Raw genomic sequence first — 15,218 nt, forward strand, 5'->3', positions numbered from 1 at the left:
CCACTTCAACGTTCTCCTCTGTCATCTCCGTATATGTGTGTTCGAACTCGGGTTCCCCACCCACAGACATCACAGTCTCTTCCTCCATCACTGCTTCTCCTGGCGCTGCCTGCCAAGGACCTACCATCCATCTCTGACTCCATGCCTCCCTTGGCTGATCCACCCACCAACAAGGGCCTGTCTCCTCCCCCCCCAGTCTCGGATCCCTGGTCGGGCTTGTTTCGGGCGTATGGCCCTCGGGTGAGGAGAAACCCTCGAACGTGCTGTCTGACAAAGTGGGCGTGAAAAGCCAATCATCAAAATACTCCTCGGGCATGGGCTTGTGCGGAAAAAGTGCATGGAACTCCTCCTTCAACAGGGGTTCGTCCAACGCGTAACCCGGCACCCAGCTATTGGCAGAGGCCGGAGTGCCTTCCCTGGCTAGAAAATATTCAACTCCCTCCTCCCCCCATCTCGAGTCCAGTATCTCTGTGACCTCGTTAAGAGGTTCTGGTCTTGGCGATTCCCCCCCCTCAGGCGCCCTCCTACGTGGCTCTGGGAGTGCTCCTGACTCTTGAAACCTGTGTGGGGTTTTGTAGGGAGTGAGCACCGACCTATGAAAGACCGGGTGCACCCTGGAACCCTCCGGAAGGGCTAGACGAAAAGCCACCGGATTGATCTTAGCCTCAACTTGATATGGCCCTAGCTGCCTGTGTCCTAACTTCTTCTTGGCCAATGACCTGGCCGGCATCGCGTGGGCTGCTAACCACACCCAGTCCCCAATCTGGATGTCCTCTCCCGCCCTCCTGTGCTTATCGGCCTGCACCTTATACGCCTGTTTTGCCAGCTCCAAATGTCTCCGCAGCTCCTCGTGCACCTCTTGCAACTCCGCTGCAAACTGGTCGGCATCTTGAGGCCCCCCCCCTCCTGGTGCCGCAAATCTCGGGAAGGTTCTGGGATGACGGCCATTGTTCGCGAAGAAAGGCGTCACCCCGGTGGATGCGTGTTTCGTGTTGTTGTAGGCGAATTCAGCCATCGGCAGATAGTCCACCCACGCCGCAGGTCGCTGGTTGGCGTAGCACCGCAGGTACTGCTGCATGATCGCGTTGACCCTCTCCGCTTGACCGTTGGTTTGTGGATGTCTCGCCGATGTCAGGTTGATTTTGACGTGCAAGATGCCCAGAAGCTTTCGCCAGAAAGTGGAAACAAACTGGCGCCCCCTGTCGGACAAGACGGACTGCGGAAGTCCATGCACTCTGAAGACGTGATCGATGAAGAGCTTTGCGGTCTGTTCTGCCGTCGCCACCTTGGCACAAGGGATGAAATGCGCCATCTTGGTGAACAAGTCCACCACCACTAACACCGCCGTCTTACCTCTGGAGCTGGGCAGGTCCGTAACAAAGTCCAACGCTACCCTCTCCCACGGTTGCTGCGGTGTCTCCAGCGGTTCTAGCAATCCCGCCTGCTTCTGGTGCACTGGTTTGGACCTCTGGCAGATATCACACCTGGCGACGTAGTCCGCCACCTCTCCTCTCATCTGGGGCCACCAAAAGTCTCTAGCCACCAACTCCATCGTCTTCTCTTTGCCGAAATGGCCTGCACTAGGGGCGTCATGCAATTGTTGCAGAACCTTGGCTCGAAGATCGTCGGTGGGCACGTAAAGGGCACCCTTACGAGTCAAAAGTCCATCTTGCAATTGGAACTCATCGTTGTCTCGCGACCCTCCGCGTAGCTCCTCCATCTTGGACTGTGCAAACTGATCCCTTTGCAACGCGCGTCGCACCGCGTCCAGGTCGACTGCGATGGTAGCGCACGTCCACGCCTGCGGTGCGAAAATGTGCTTTGCTGCGATTGGAGCTGCTTCCTCCAAGTATTGCGGCTTTCGGGACAGCGCGTCTGCAATAACATTGGAGTCTCCTGGGATGTATTCTATTTTGAAGTCGAAATCCGCAAAGAACTCCGCCCAGCGCATGTGTCGCTGGGTCTGTAACTTAGCCGTCCGCCAATACTCTAAGTTCTTGTGATCCGTGCGGACTTGCACCGTGTGCTTGGCTCCTATTAAGAAGTGTCGCCACGCTTTGAAAGCTGCATGAATGGCCAACAACTCCCTGTCCCATATGGTATAATTGCGCTCCGTCTTGCTGAGCTTCCGGGAGTAGAACGCACCCGGTCTCCAGTTGCCTTGTGAATCCTCTTGCAAAAGAACGGCCCCAACCGCTCTGTCTGACGCATCGGTCTCTACCCGCATGGGTCTGCCGGGATTTACGTGGAGCAGCTGCTCTTCGGAGGCGAAAAGACCTTTAAGCGTCCGGAAGGACCGCTCCGCTTGTTCGGTCCAGACGAACTTCTTCTTCTTGGAACTGAGGGTGTCAGTGATAGCCGCCGTCGCGTTCGCAAAGCCTTTAATAAACTTGCGGTAAAAATTGGCAAAGCCGATGAACCTCTGGACCTCTTTCCGATTTCGAGGGCTTTTCCAGTCCAACAGCGCTTGAACCTTAGCCCTGTCCATGGCCAGTCCCTCGTCGGACAACTTGTAGCCAAGGAAATCAACCTCTCTGACATCAAACTGGCATTTTTCCAACTTGGCGTACAACCTGTGGTCCTTCAGCCTCTGCAGGACCTCCCGCACGTCCTTATCGTGATCCTCCGGCGATTCCGAGAAAATCAGGATATCGTCGAGAAAGCAGACACACTTCTTGTAGAGGAGACCTGCTAGCACGTGGTGCATAAATGCTTGAAAAACGTGGCTGCCATTTTGGAGACCGAAAGGCATGACTCTGTATTCGTATGTGCCCAGAGGGGTGAACATGGCGGTCTTCCACTCATCTCCTTTCCGGATGCGGATGAGATTGTAAGCTCCACGTAGGTCCAGCTTGGTGAAAATCTTGCCCCTCCTGACGGTCGCTAAAAGGTCGTCAATCTTGGGCATGGGGAAAGCTTTGGGCTTAGTCAAGCTGTTTATGAACCTGTAATCCACTATAAGCCTTTTTTGGGGCGTGTTTTTCTTCTTCACAAAGAACACAGGGCTGCCACCCGCTGCTTTAGATTCCTGGATGAAACCTCGCTTGAGGTTATGGTCTATGAACTCCCGAAGCTCTTGCATCTCGTCTTCCGACATGGAGTACAGCTTGGCAGCAGGCAGTTGCGCCCCTGGCACTAAATCAATCGCGCAGTCGTAAGGTCTGTGAGGCGGCAACTTGTCAGCTTCCTTCTCACAGAAAACCTCCAAGAAGTCCTGGTACTTGTGAGGCACTGTTTGCACCATACCCAGATGCAACTGCTGCTCGGCTTCTCCTCCCTGATCGGTCTGAAAGCAATGCCGAGCACAATACGATGAACAAAAGGTGATCTGCCGCTGGTACCACGCAACCGCGGGACTGTGCCTCTCCAGCCAACTCATGCCTAACACGATGGGTGTGTCCGATAAGTGGGTGACATTGAAACTAATAAGTTCTCGATGGTTGCCAATCTGCATCATCATGGGAGGGGTTTGCTGCACCACTTGCCCCCCCAGCAACTTCCTGCCGTCTACCGTGACCACGTTTAGAGGCGTCGTTGCAGGCAGGAGCGCCATGTTGTGCTGCTTAACGAACTGCAGTCCCACGAAGTCGGCGTTGCTCCCCGAATCGATCGTTATTGGAACCTCGAGGAGTCTCCCATCAGGCAACTGGAGTGTTGCTGTGAGCAGAACTGCCGGTCTGGGAGGCAAAGGGTCCACGCTCTGCAGTGATGCTGGGGGCTTGTCTACAGATCCGCCTGGCTGAGCCCCAGTAGCTCTGCTTCCAGCCAGGCACTGTCGTTTCCCTGAAGCTGCTCCCCTGGTTGCACCTCTGCTGTTACAGTTGCCAGTGCTGCAGTGTGCTTCTGGAGCCTCTGGGGGCACTCTTTCGCCATATGGTGCGCACTGTCACAGATGTAACACTTCCTGGTTCCTCTAGGAGGCTTCGCTTTGGCTGCACCAGGGACAGGGCTCTGGGATGGCTTCTGAGCCCTAGCACCACCAATCTCCATTGGCTCCTCGCTGTCCTTCCCCATTGGCGAGGGGTGCGCACGGCTGAAATCCCTGTGCACAAAAGGGAGAGTCCTCGCTTGCGCACGCGCTTGGGGCCCGTCCTCCTCGTGCCACGGACGTCCCTCATGTCGAATTCCAATAGCTAAAGCCCGTTGCACCACGTCTTCTAGGGTCTGGGGTCTGTCCCCCCTAGCGATCTCATCCTTGATGGGGGGGCTCAATCCCTCCCAAAAAAGATCTCTGACCGGCTTACTGTCCTTTGGCCAATCTAAGGCGGTGAGCAATGCAAAAAATTTAGAGTGGTATTGGCGCACAGTCGCTTTCCCCTGCCTCAGCCCGTGCATTTGACGGCGCGCAATGTCCACATCCACAGAGGATTGAAAACAAGAATCCATCGCTTTGATGAACGCAGTTGAATTGCGACGGGCCGGTCCATCTTCGCGCCACAGATTGCGTAGCCAAGCCCTGGCCTCCCCATGCAGGTGCGAAACAATGAACCCCACTTTCTCCTCCTCATCTTTAAAATCGTGACGGAGTAAATGCAGTGCATATACGACGTCCGCTCTGAAATTGGGATAGTCTTGCAAGTTGCCATTAAAATGCGGAACCAGGGCACCCCCCCTCCGTCCAAGCGCAATGCCCTCCGCTCTGGAACCTGGGGCCCCCGCCCTGTCCGCGTGTTCCCACCTTGCCTGCAAATCCTGGCACGTCTTCTCCAAGTCGTCATTCTTCTTCTGCGAAGCAATGACTGCCGATGTGAGAGCGGTAACCTGATCCCGCAGTGCAACCAGCTGCTCCTCAGCGCTCATGGCTGCTCCCGTTCGTGAGCTTCGCAAAAAAAATTTTTTGCTTTCAGAGAGGGGACTTACTGTCACGGCCACCCAGGACGGGTCCCAGCTCACAAGAGACCTCACTCCGTTGCAGTTTATTTACAGGAAAAGTTTATTGAAGATTTCTGCTTCTCGTACAGTTCAGCATCGTGGCCGTACGTCTGTCACGTTAGACCGCTGAAGTCCCCTCTGACTCCTCCCCTCTTCCACACCAACTTAATAGCCTGGCTCTAGACCACCTCTTCCTCTCCTTTCTTTTCCGCAGGGTCTTCCTGCCCCCCTGGGTTCCCTCTCTCCGTGACTCGCCTGAGGCTGAATCCTCTGCCGCCTCTTCCCCCCTCCTTCTGGCTTTAGGGCCGGGCTCCTCCCCTGAGCTCTCTCCACTTCCGCGCGCCTCTACGTTTGAACTTGGCGCGCGTACGTTGCTGCTGACCTTTCTTTCGACCGCTACACCACCCCTTGTTCTGCTCTCCACCCTTTCCGGCTGAACACCTTGCTCCAACCCCCTTTCTCTGTTCTCTCCTAATCCTGCTCCCTCCGAGAGGCTGACGACTCCACCCCCTTTACTCCGTTCCGGCTGAGACGCCTCTTGCTGCGTCTGTCTTCCACTGGGCTCCTCTCCGCTTCTCCCTTCTCCTCCCTTTTGCTTGATTAAGGTAACCCCCTTTTGAGAATCCTCTGACTCGCTGCTCAGACTCGTGGATTCCCTCAGAATTCCGTCATCTTCTTCCTCATCCTTCTGCCCCTCCTCCCACTCGCTCTCCGTCTCCTCTGTCATCTCCTCCTCTCTCCCAGAAACCCTGACAGCGCCTAGTTTTCTTGTGAGGTATATCTGTCAGTATATGGAAACGTCACCGCTGCAGACAGACAGATTGTTGACATCACATGATGTGCCTATCTGTGGGAAAGAAGAATTTCCCAGGACGTTCACAGGCTGGATAAGTCTTTGTGAAGAGTGTAATTTGAAACCTTCTGTGTGCGCAAGTTTGTCAGACGTGCTAGAAGAACTGAACTGAAAGGACGTGTTTTTCTCTAGTGCTGTAATGTCAGAAATAAACATCATGTAAACAGATTTCTGACTTATTTTCTTTCCCCTGCGGAAGCAGGAGGGAGGGGTTGTGCATTTTACCCTCGCTTGGGAAAATGTCGCCTATCAAAATCTCCCTGGTCTGTCCGAGATATCAGCCAGAGGAGGTTACCGGTAAGCAAGCTCCGAGGACAGTGAGAGGGGCCAGCCACAGAGGAGGGGGCTTGCAAATATCTGCACTTCCCATTTTCATTTTAGGAACCTTTCCCAACTGGATGAATATATATTTATCATAGCTGTTCATTTTGTAAGCCACTTTTTCACTGTCAAATTTTATAGATGCTTATTCAAGAGGGAGATCCTTTAAGCTCAATGGGATTTAGCTCCAGGGAAGTGTCCATGCTTGCAATAAAAGCCTCCTTTGTACTGTTCAACAAGCTGCTAGAGTGTAGCAGGAATCATAGATATTAAAAAGGCACATAACATTTCTCCTACCTTCTTACACAGTGTGGGCCATACTATTGTTTCTGGGCTAATGGTGAACTTTAGATTTGCAGATTTCTGTCTCTCTATGCTCCCAATTTTCACACTAGCATGAGAATTATTAGGGAACAGCACCCAATTCACAATATCAAAATCAATGGCCAGTGCCCCATTCATATCCAAGTACTGTCCATCAGCTGAAGTATTGACTTTCTTCAAGAATGAACGAAGCTAGAACAACAGAGAAAATCACGTTGGATGGTATCCATTAGAAAAGATTGGCTATGATTCTGAGAAATTATGTAAAGAATGGTCATTATGGATTTCGTAAAGGTGGAACTCAAAGTTCTAAGAAGGATGCAGTTATCGTTCTACTACAGGATCCTTTTCTATAGCACCAGTCTTAAAGGAAACTATATCAAATTGCTATAATGTAAAAGAAGAAGAAAAAGAATAAAGGGACCCCTGGATGGTTAAGTCCAGTCAAATTTGACTTTGGGGTGTGGCGCTCTTCTCCACTTTCAGGCCGAGGGAGCTGACATTTGTCTGCAGACAGCTTTCCAAGTCATGTGGTCAGCTTGACTAGACCACTTCTGGTGCAGGGAGGACTGTGACAAGTCCCAGAGCACACAAAAATGCTGTCTACCTTCCCACCTTTTTATCTACCTTTTTATCTACTCACACTGGCAAGCTTTCAAACCGCTAGGTTGGCAGGAGCTGGGACAAAGCAACAGGAGCTCACCACCAATCGACAAGAGGCCCAGTAGTTTAGACCCTGGCAGTCATAGATTATAAAGATGTTTGGAGGTGGAAATCATTGGTTGGATATTCCTTCCATTTGTCATATGCACATGAGAAAAAAATGGGATGTCCCAGGTTTTTTCAGGACACTTGTAGGGTATGCTATGTTCTTATTATGATGATTCCAGAGTTGGAAAATAGATCACAATCTTCAAAAGCGAGAGACAATTTCTGTAATCTACCCCCCACTCTTTAACCCAAATCTAATTTTAATCCCCCTTGCCCCCCACTTTCACACTTTATGTCAGCGCAACTGAATAGGTCCGATGTAGACAATGTAAGGTGAGAAACACCAGCAACAATGGTTTGCAGCTGGCTCAGGAAGGACTTGTGGAGTAGCTATAATGCTCAGTAGAGACCTGAACTTCAGAGCCATGACAGTGCTAAAAGACAAAAGAGGCAGATTCATTTTTGCTAAAGGGACACTAGATAGCAAAACTAAACTGAGAATTGGCTCCATATATGCCCCAAACACAAAACTAGTGTTCATCCCAAAAAACCCCAAAACCCCTAAACAGATTCCTCTCCTTCTCCAAAGAAGAATCAATCCTGGGTGGTGACCTCAACCTAAATATGAGAGGTATCTCTCTGAAAACCCCCACCTTAAATCCCCATGGGCATGTAGGATGTGTGTGTGTGTGTGTGTGTGATGCAAGAGGCCATACCTGCCATGACTGTAGACTTTGACGTTCCATCTTGTCTCCTCCACCCACCATCAACCTCCACTTTGATCTGGATGAATAAGCTGCATTCAAGGCCTGAGCCACAACTTGGACACTGTAGTAAGTGATATAACTGTCTTGGGAGTGGATCCCTTCAATCTCCTCCTGGGGCAGCAGCATCTGATTCTCCTTCTCCCTGCATCTTTCCCAATTCCTCACAGATAAGGGATGCTTTGAATATGAACAACCAAATGCTTCATGCCAATAAGCAGAAACTTTTGGCTCATAGTAGTCCTTTTTTGCTTCCTTTTTGGTCTTCATTACAAAGGACAAAGAACCATGGGCATATCGGAAGGCTTCTGTCTCATAAAACAAGATGTTGTCCTGAACACCTGTGGTGATCCAGACTTTCCCCCCAGTTTGTGTCCTTTCAAAGAAAGATTGTACCTCTATGATAGCATAAAATCCATACTGAGAATCTGTATAGTAAACAAATACATTGACTTGTCTCCACATGGCAGATGGCTCATGAGGAAACCATAAGGAAGTTTTCCGTTGTACTCTTTTAGTGAAGGCAGCACAAATTTCGCTTTTGCTCATCAGAGGTGTCAAGGTGTTCAGGAACTTTTCTCCATTGTCATTGTCTGAAGCAAGGAGGCCGACCCATGTCCATCTGAAGTGCAGGAGAAGCTCAACCACCCCCTGGCACTGAGCTGCTTCATTTGGAACCATGCAGTTGACAAAAGGCGACTGTTTTTTATCGTGAAGAACAAAGCCAGAACTGAGCTGGTGAGAGAAGGGAAAGAGACCGATGCTTTGCTTTTCAGGATGAAGATTAGATGACAAATTTAATCAACACCTTATTTGAAAAGGAGTATTTCAATTTCACTTTTCCAATGTACTGCACTTTACTGCAGTTGTCACTAAGCAGTTAAGAAAGAGTCAATAGGGAAAAAACCAAGAAACTATTAAACCAAACTTCAATTAAAATGCCTGCAGCATTAATGATAACAAGTCTTCATCAGGCCGCATAAGTTCAGTATAGAAGGGCCCTGTTTGACCTCAACTGGAAGGGAGTTATATAAAATTGGTCCCGCAATAATCCGCACGCAGCTCAGGTTGGAAACAAGCTGTGCAACTGAGCCACAAACTATTTAAATAATTCAGGCTGCTTCCCAAAAATGGAAGGAGGACATTTCTAAGTTTATCTGGCAGGGGGAAAGCCAGGAATTAAACATAAAATTTCCATAGACATAATTGAAAGAAGAGGCTTTGCCCTGCTAGACTTGCAAATGTATTATGAGGCAGCCTGCTTCTGCTGGTTAAAAGAATGGATTACTGGATAATGCAGACATCCTGGATTTAGAAGGTCAGGATCTAAAATTTGTCTGGCATGCATGTGTTTGGTATGGGAAGGCAAAAATTTATAAAAGTTTTATGAACCATATTCTAAGGGAGAATCTATATAGAATTTGGGAGGAAATATAAAAATCTGCTGGAAAAGAAAACACCTTTATGATTATCTCCTATAGAGGCTATTAGAATCAAGAGAGTCAATATGGATAGGCAGTGGGGGCAACTTAGAGAGAATTGCTACAATTTACAGAGGGGAACCTAAACTGAAATCAATGGAAAATGCAAAGAGCCATGTTACGGATTGGTTACAATATCATCAGTTACATGAAATGTTTAAAACAGACGGGAAAAATGACTTTTTAGACCAAAGCTTGACATTTGAAAAAGATCTACAAAATAAAGAAAAACTTTTATCTAAAATGTACAATCTCTTATTAGATTGGGAAACAAAAGACGAGCTTCTCAAAGCTTCCATGACACACTAGGCAATGGGTATAGATCAAAATATAGACTTTAGCCTCTGGGAAAAACTTTGGAAAAGTGATTTGAAGTTCACAGCATGTTATTCTTTGAAGGAGAACTACATGAAAATTATTTACAGAAGGTATCTAATTCCGAGTAGGCTTGCTAAGATGTATACGACTGAATCAGATAAGTGCTGGAGTTGCTAGGAGGTTGGTGGTATGTTCTGTCACATGTGGTGGACTTGTAAAAGGGTAAAAGAGTATTGGGAAATGATTCATAATAAAATAATAAAATAAAATAAAATAATAAATAAAATAAAATAAAATAATAAATAAAATAAAATAAAATAAATGTTTAAAGGTACCTTCCCAAAAAAGCCAGAGTCCTTTTTGTCTGGGATAATTCAGACGGAAATTTCCAAGTGTCAAAAAAAAGTTATTTGTGTATGCCACTACTGTCACCTGTGTTTTGTTAGCCCAGAAATGGAAAATGGGAGAGGTCGCAACCAAAGAAGAATGGCAACTTAAACTGGTGGAATATACACAACTTGCAGATTTAACAAATAGAATAAGAAGAACATATATTTAAAGAAGATAGGAAAATGTTTATTGAATATATGGGGGAAATTGTGTACACCTGAAATGCTGGCAGCATTCAGATAAATTCAACAGTGTAAATAAGTTTGGATGGATGTAATAATGGAATACTGAATGGTTTAGTTTTGTAAAATATGCAGAGATTAATGTTATGCAAAATGAACTATGGAAAGAGAAGAAGGGAAGTCACTGATATTGCAAGGATGTTTAAATTAGTATTTTAATTGTAAAACAGAAAATCATACACACACACACACATTGATTTTTATCGTGTATGTGATTTTATACTATTTAATTTTGTTCTGAACTTTTAATTTTTGTAATTGGTGTTTTTATCTTGATATTGGTCATTGAAAATAATAAAACAACTATACTATACATTTTTGAAGGATTCTTTCTAGAAAGGGCCATTCAACCCTATCCAAAGTCCCCCCCACGTTTGAAACCAGTAAGATTGGTTTTAGCTTAATTTTTTTACTGAATTTGAAGCAGTCAGTAATTCTTTTTATTTTCTCTCATAGTTTCCTATTTTTTATAAAGCTGCTTTTGTGTGGATATACCGGTACATACTTATGTATAGTATAAACCAAAAGTTTAGCAATTACTTAGGACCATATCTTGCCACCTTGGTTTAGCAAAGGAAGTTTTCTATATGATTCAGCAAGTTTAGCTCCATTTGTTAAGAATAGCTGTAATTATGGCTTCTGGACCCTAGGAGGTTTATTGGGGGAAAGATTTGTAGATCAATGCTTCATTAACTTCTTATTTTCTCAGTGGAAAGTTTATAAAGGTTGCTTCTGAATAAACTATGCTTTGTTCCTCTTCCTTGGTGACTTATGACTCTCAGAGAAACTTTGAGATATTGAGCTGAAACTTTAGGCTTGAGCATTGCCCTTTTTTTCTAGAAAAATGGTGCTGGTCCTCACCATGGAGTTCCCTTCTTGGCCGGCTGGCTGTGGGCTAGGCACAGGGTTATATTGTGTTACTTCACCTCTATTTCATTTGGCAGGACGTAGTTGTCCAAACAAGCTCGAAGCTTCCAGCATGAGTTTGACTAAACTGCGGGAGGCAGTGGAAGACAGGAGTGCCTGGCGTGCTTTGGTCCAGGGGGTCATGAAGAGTCAGACACAACTAAACGACTAAACAACAACAAGTTGTCCAAACATAATCAGCATAAGTCATTGGGTGGATTTCAGTTTCAGTCATTTTTGCTTCTGGGAATGAAGCAATTGGTGAAGATCTCTATGGATGTATGAATTGTGAACATGAGAATAGAAAGCGAGGTCTTTATCACTAGAGTGGTAGAATCTCCAAATATCTATAAAGCCATTTTCTTCCATTATTCTTCTTAGCATGGCTTTTAATACATTATTTTTAGAGTTGGAAAATTAAAAAAGATTGGCTATTTATTGTTTTGTAAATGCATATTGAAGAATATCTATTTTGAAGCAGTTGTGCATTTAGCATTATGTTCCTTTCTTACTATCATTTTGCTCAATTTATTTATTAGAATAGTTATAGTATCCTCAGCATAACTTGTAGGTTCATGAAATGGCAAATGACTTGAAGACCATTCTTACTTGTGGGATTTTGTAGATGCCCAACATGCCTGCAATGTGCATGGAGATGTCGGATTCACCCCGTTCAAGAACAGCTAGTAATGTTTTCTGCCTTCCACATGTGTAGTTTGGAATATCAATTTTCCCACCAGCAAGCAGATCTGTCAGAGCATCAGAAGTGGTTCTTCCATCAAAAAGGGTCTCATAGATGCTGTAGCCCAGGGTGATGTTGGGTAGGAGTTTGGGTTTATGATTGACATCCTGAACAGCCAGCACGAAGTTAAGAATTTGCCATCCCCTCTTATTCACAAAACTGTAAATATAATTATGCCACATAGTGACATTTAGTTCAGTGAAATTGAAAGTCACATTCTTTTTTTGTGTAAATCAAAGTAAATGGGTAAGGAGCCCAGTAAGTAGAGAAAAGTGGGGCGATGCCCATGGTATCTTTGCAGGAGAGGAGAATGGAGAAAAAACCAGGACACAAATCAGCCCCCTGAACCCACCACCAGCTCCAGTGGCAGAGGTGCCAACAGTATTTTATTCTGTGAACTGGCCCAAGATCTTAGGATGAATGGCAGTATATAAATTGAATGAATGAATGACTGAATGAACTTGAACCTAAGATTGAGGAGGACGGTTGTGCATATGACATCACATGCATGACTTGTGACATCACATGACATTTTGGGAGGAGCAGGGACAGAGACAAACACAGTTGCCAAGGCTCCTCATTTCTCACTGCATGGAGGAACTTTCTCTCTCACACACAAAATGGATCACTTTGAAAAGTGAACACTAATTGTTTCATGTGTTCAAACGATTACAAAGGCAAGTCAAAGCATGTAGACATATAGATTTACTAGTTCTGAAGTTGCTCCAGCAAGGAACAAGCTGAAACCGAGCCCTTAATTGTTGGCCCCACCTTTGTTGCTCGACTGAAAGGACCCAGCTTTCTTCAATGACCTTCTACACTGACAGAGCAAAGGGGCCTCTTGTCTGACTGAGTCTCCTGCAGTGGCGTCCTTCAAGTCAGAAGTTGGTAGTGCCCCATCCTCGGGAGAACAGAGGTTTGAGCCCCACAGGCTCACTTCAAGGCGCTTCTAGGGCTGGCCTTGCGTGGGCTTACCCTTTGGCTTCAAAGTTCTCTCCTTCCTCCTTCATGAAGAGGAGGAATCCAACTACAAAAACATGACTCAAATTGACTCATCAGTGTCCTGAAGCAGCTGGCAGACCTCAATGTTGCGTTTGGCTAGTTAAAGCACCAACACCTTTCTCTGAAGTCACTGCCTTCTTCTAGGCCTCAGGAATACAAGCTATGAGGATTTCTCCTCAGGGCTCACCTGATCAACTTAGGAATCGGTGGACCATTTACCAGTGTCTGGTGGTAGAAATGTCTCCTCAGGGTTCAGGGGAGGAGATGCAAGTTTTGGTACCTGTAGCTCCACAGGGGAAGGACCAGGATGTTCAGCCATCTCCTGTTTAAGGACTCTGTCACTGAAGGTTACTGTTTTTTGGCTATGACACCACCAAGTCTGACTCTCATGCAAGGCTGCAAGATGCATATATCCCCCACAATGAATACAAGGTTGTTATTGGGACGACTTGTATATTTCCCCCATTCAAGTGTGATTTGAAATTGTGGGGAGAGGAAACACAACTCAAGCATTCTTCCTCATTTGCCACGTTGCCACGATTCATTATTTTTTAAGCAACAGCAATAATGAACAAGGTGGTTCTTTTGCTGCATTTCTACAGCTGTCCATGATTAACACAGTGAACTGCCCTGTCATAAGGCATTGATGGACTCAAAATCAAAACTACTCTGTGTGCTTCTTGGCTCCGGTCCGAACAGATTGGTAGCGCAATAGATCATGTTTTACAGGGCTGATTCACCAACGCCTCTCCCTCTGAGCATCCTCTGCTCAATAATATTTTGGCTATGTACCATTCTATTTTCATTCTTACTTTCTTCCTTCCTCATTTCTTTCCCACCCTATATTTTATAAATAAAATGATTATAATATCTACTTAAATAAAATCTCTCACACTCAGAGCCTTCCATGGCATGGAATCCTCTTCTCCATTACAGGAAGGGGAAGCCCTGCTCCACTTTGTCCAGTGGTTAGTAGCTACCACTTTATCTAAGGTCTTCTCCAGGTATTATATATCTCACAAATATTGCTTCCCATAAAATGGCTGGCATGTTTGGAATCAAAGCATGAGAAGAACACCTGCCTAAGCATAGTAGAGGGTTACAGTTTTCAGTTGCATAGATTGCTTTGAGCCTGGGGAAAATAATTGTGCATTGAAAATTGTGCTCCCCATCTATCATTGCACCCAGCTATAAAGGACAAGCCTGCCATTTAACATTCACTCACTTTTGAGTGAGAGAACCAACCTTCCATTCATCTCCAGGTGAGGGTAGTGGCTCAGTCCTGGGCCATGAATTCATAAACCTCCAGAAGATTTTATCAGGTTGAGAGTGGGAGAACTCCAAAGTTTTCCTGCCAAAAAATGCTTCAAGGTTCCGTGAGACACAATGAAAGAATGAATCTCATTTTGCTAACTACAGACAACCTGCAACAGGCACACCCCATAGACCTCCAGGACCCCATAGACATCCAGTAGAGACCCACCCTAGCTTCAGTCACTTTAATCTCAGAGGGGCTGACCCATGTGCATCAAGAGAACTGGAGTGTAGCAGAAACACAGTGATATATTACTCACGCATCAACAAAGTTCAAGGGGGTGCTGGAGAAGGTGAAGGGCAAATGATCTCCAATGAATCTTGAAGATACAATCCCACTAATGAGATAGTTTCCTGGCCTGTAAAAATTCACAGCATGATTGTAATCTTTGATCAGATTCAGTGAGCATTTTGCCTTCTGCTGCATTCCACAGGTCACAAGAGGGAGCAACAAGAGCAGTGTTATCATTCTGAATCCACCTCTTACACGTCCCTTCTGTCTGTTTCTCTGAACTCCACAGCCAGCTAATCAGAAGAAGCCTAAACTCTTGCAAAGACGTTTCCAGCTCTGGCTTCAGAGACAAAGAGGAAGGTATTTCGCTCAGTGGTAGAGCATTTGCTTGCACCCAAAAGTGCCAGGTCCAACCTCTCCTAACTGTTCCAGGTAGGGCTAAGGATGTCCTCTACTTGGAGAGCTGCCACCAGTCAGTGGATAGTACTAAGCTAGAAGGCAGCTTCCTATGTTCTGATTAAGCTTCACAAGGACTTATCTCCTGCACCTTTTCATCTGATCTATATCTTGACTGCAAGGACTCTGTCGCACAAAATATATTTTATATATCATAGTTTTCAGGTATGGTGGAATAAATAACCTCCAGCTGCTCTTCATCGTGATGTTTGTGTCATTGTTCCCAAAGGCAGCATTCAAAGGGTGTGCAAGGGCGATACGAATAGATCACTGTGGTTCTGATAATTGTA

The 15,218-nt window shown here is 46.2% G+C and overlaps 1 protein-coding gene across 1 annotated transcript in view; it reads right to left on the reverse strand.

The window, feature by feature from the left end:
* The window catches only part of LOC309363276 (vomeronasal type-2 receptor 26-like), a gene marked incomplete at both ends in the record, with an annotated part of 28,596 nt that extends 13,887 nt beyond the window's left edge, over positions 1 to 14,709 (reverse strand). Inside the window, one exon of the mRNA XM_081899381.1 lies at positions 14,501 to 14,709. Coding sequence (XP_081755507.1) covers positions 14,501 to 14,709 — 209 coding nt within the window. The remainder of the gene's footprint in view (positions 1 to 14,500) is intronic.
* Positions 14,710 to 15,218: the final 509 nt, after the last annotated feature.

The sequence above is a fragment of the Podarcis melisellensis genome (assembly GCF_964234715.1).
Source record: "Podarcis melisellensis genome assembly, chromosome: 2".
NCBI classification, from domain to species: Eukaryota; Metazoa; Chordata; class Lepidosauria; order Squamata; family Lacertidae; genus Podarcis; species Podarcis melisellensis.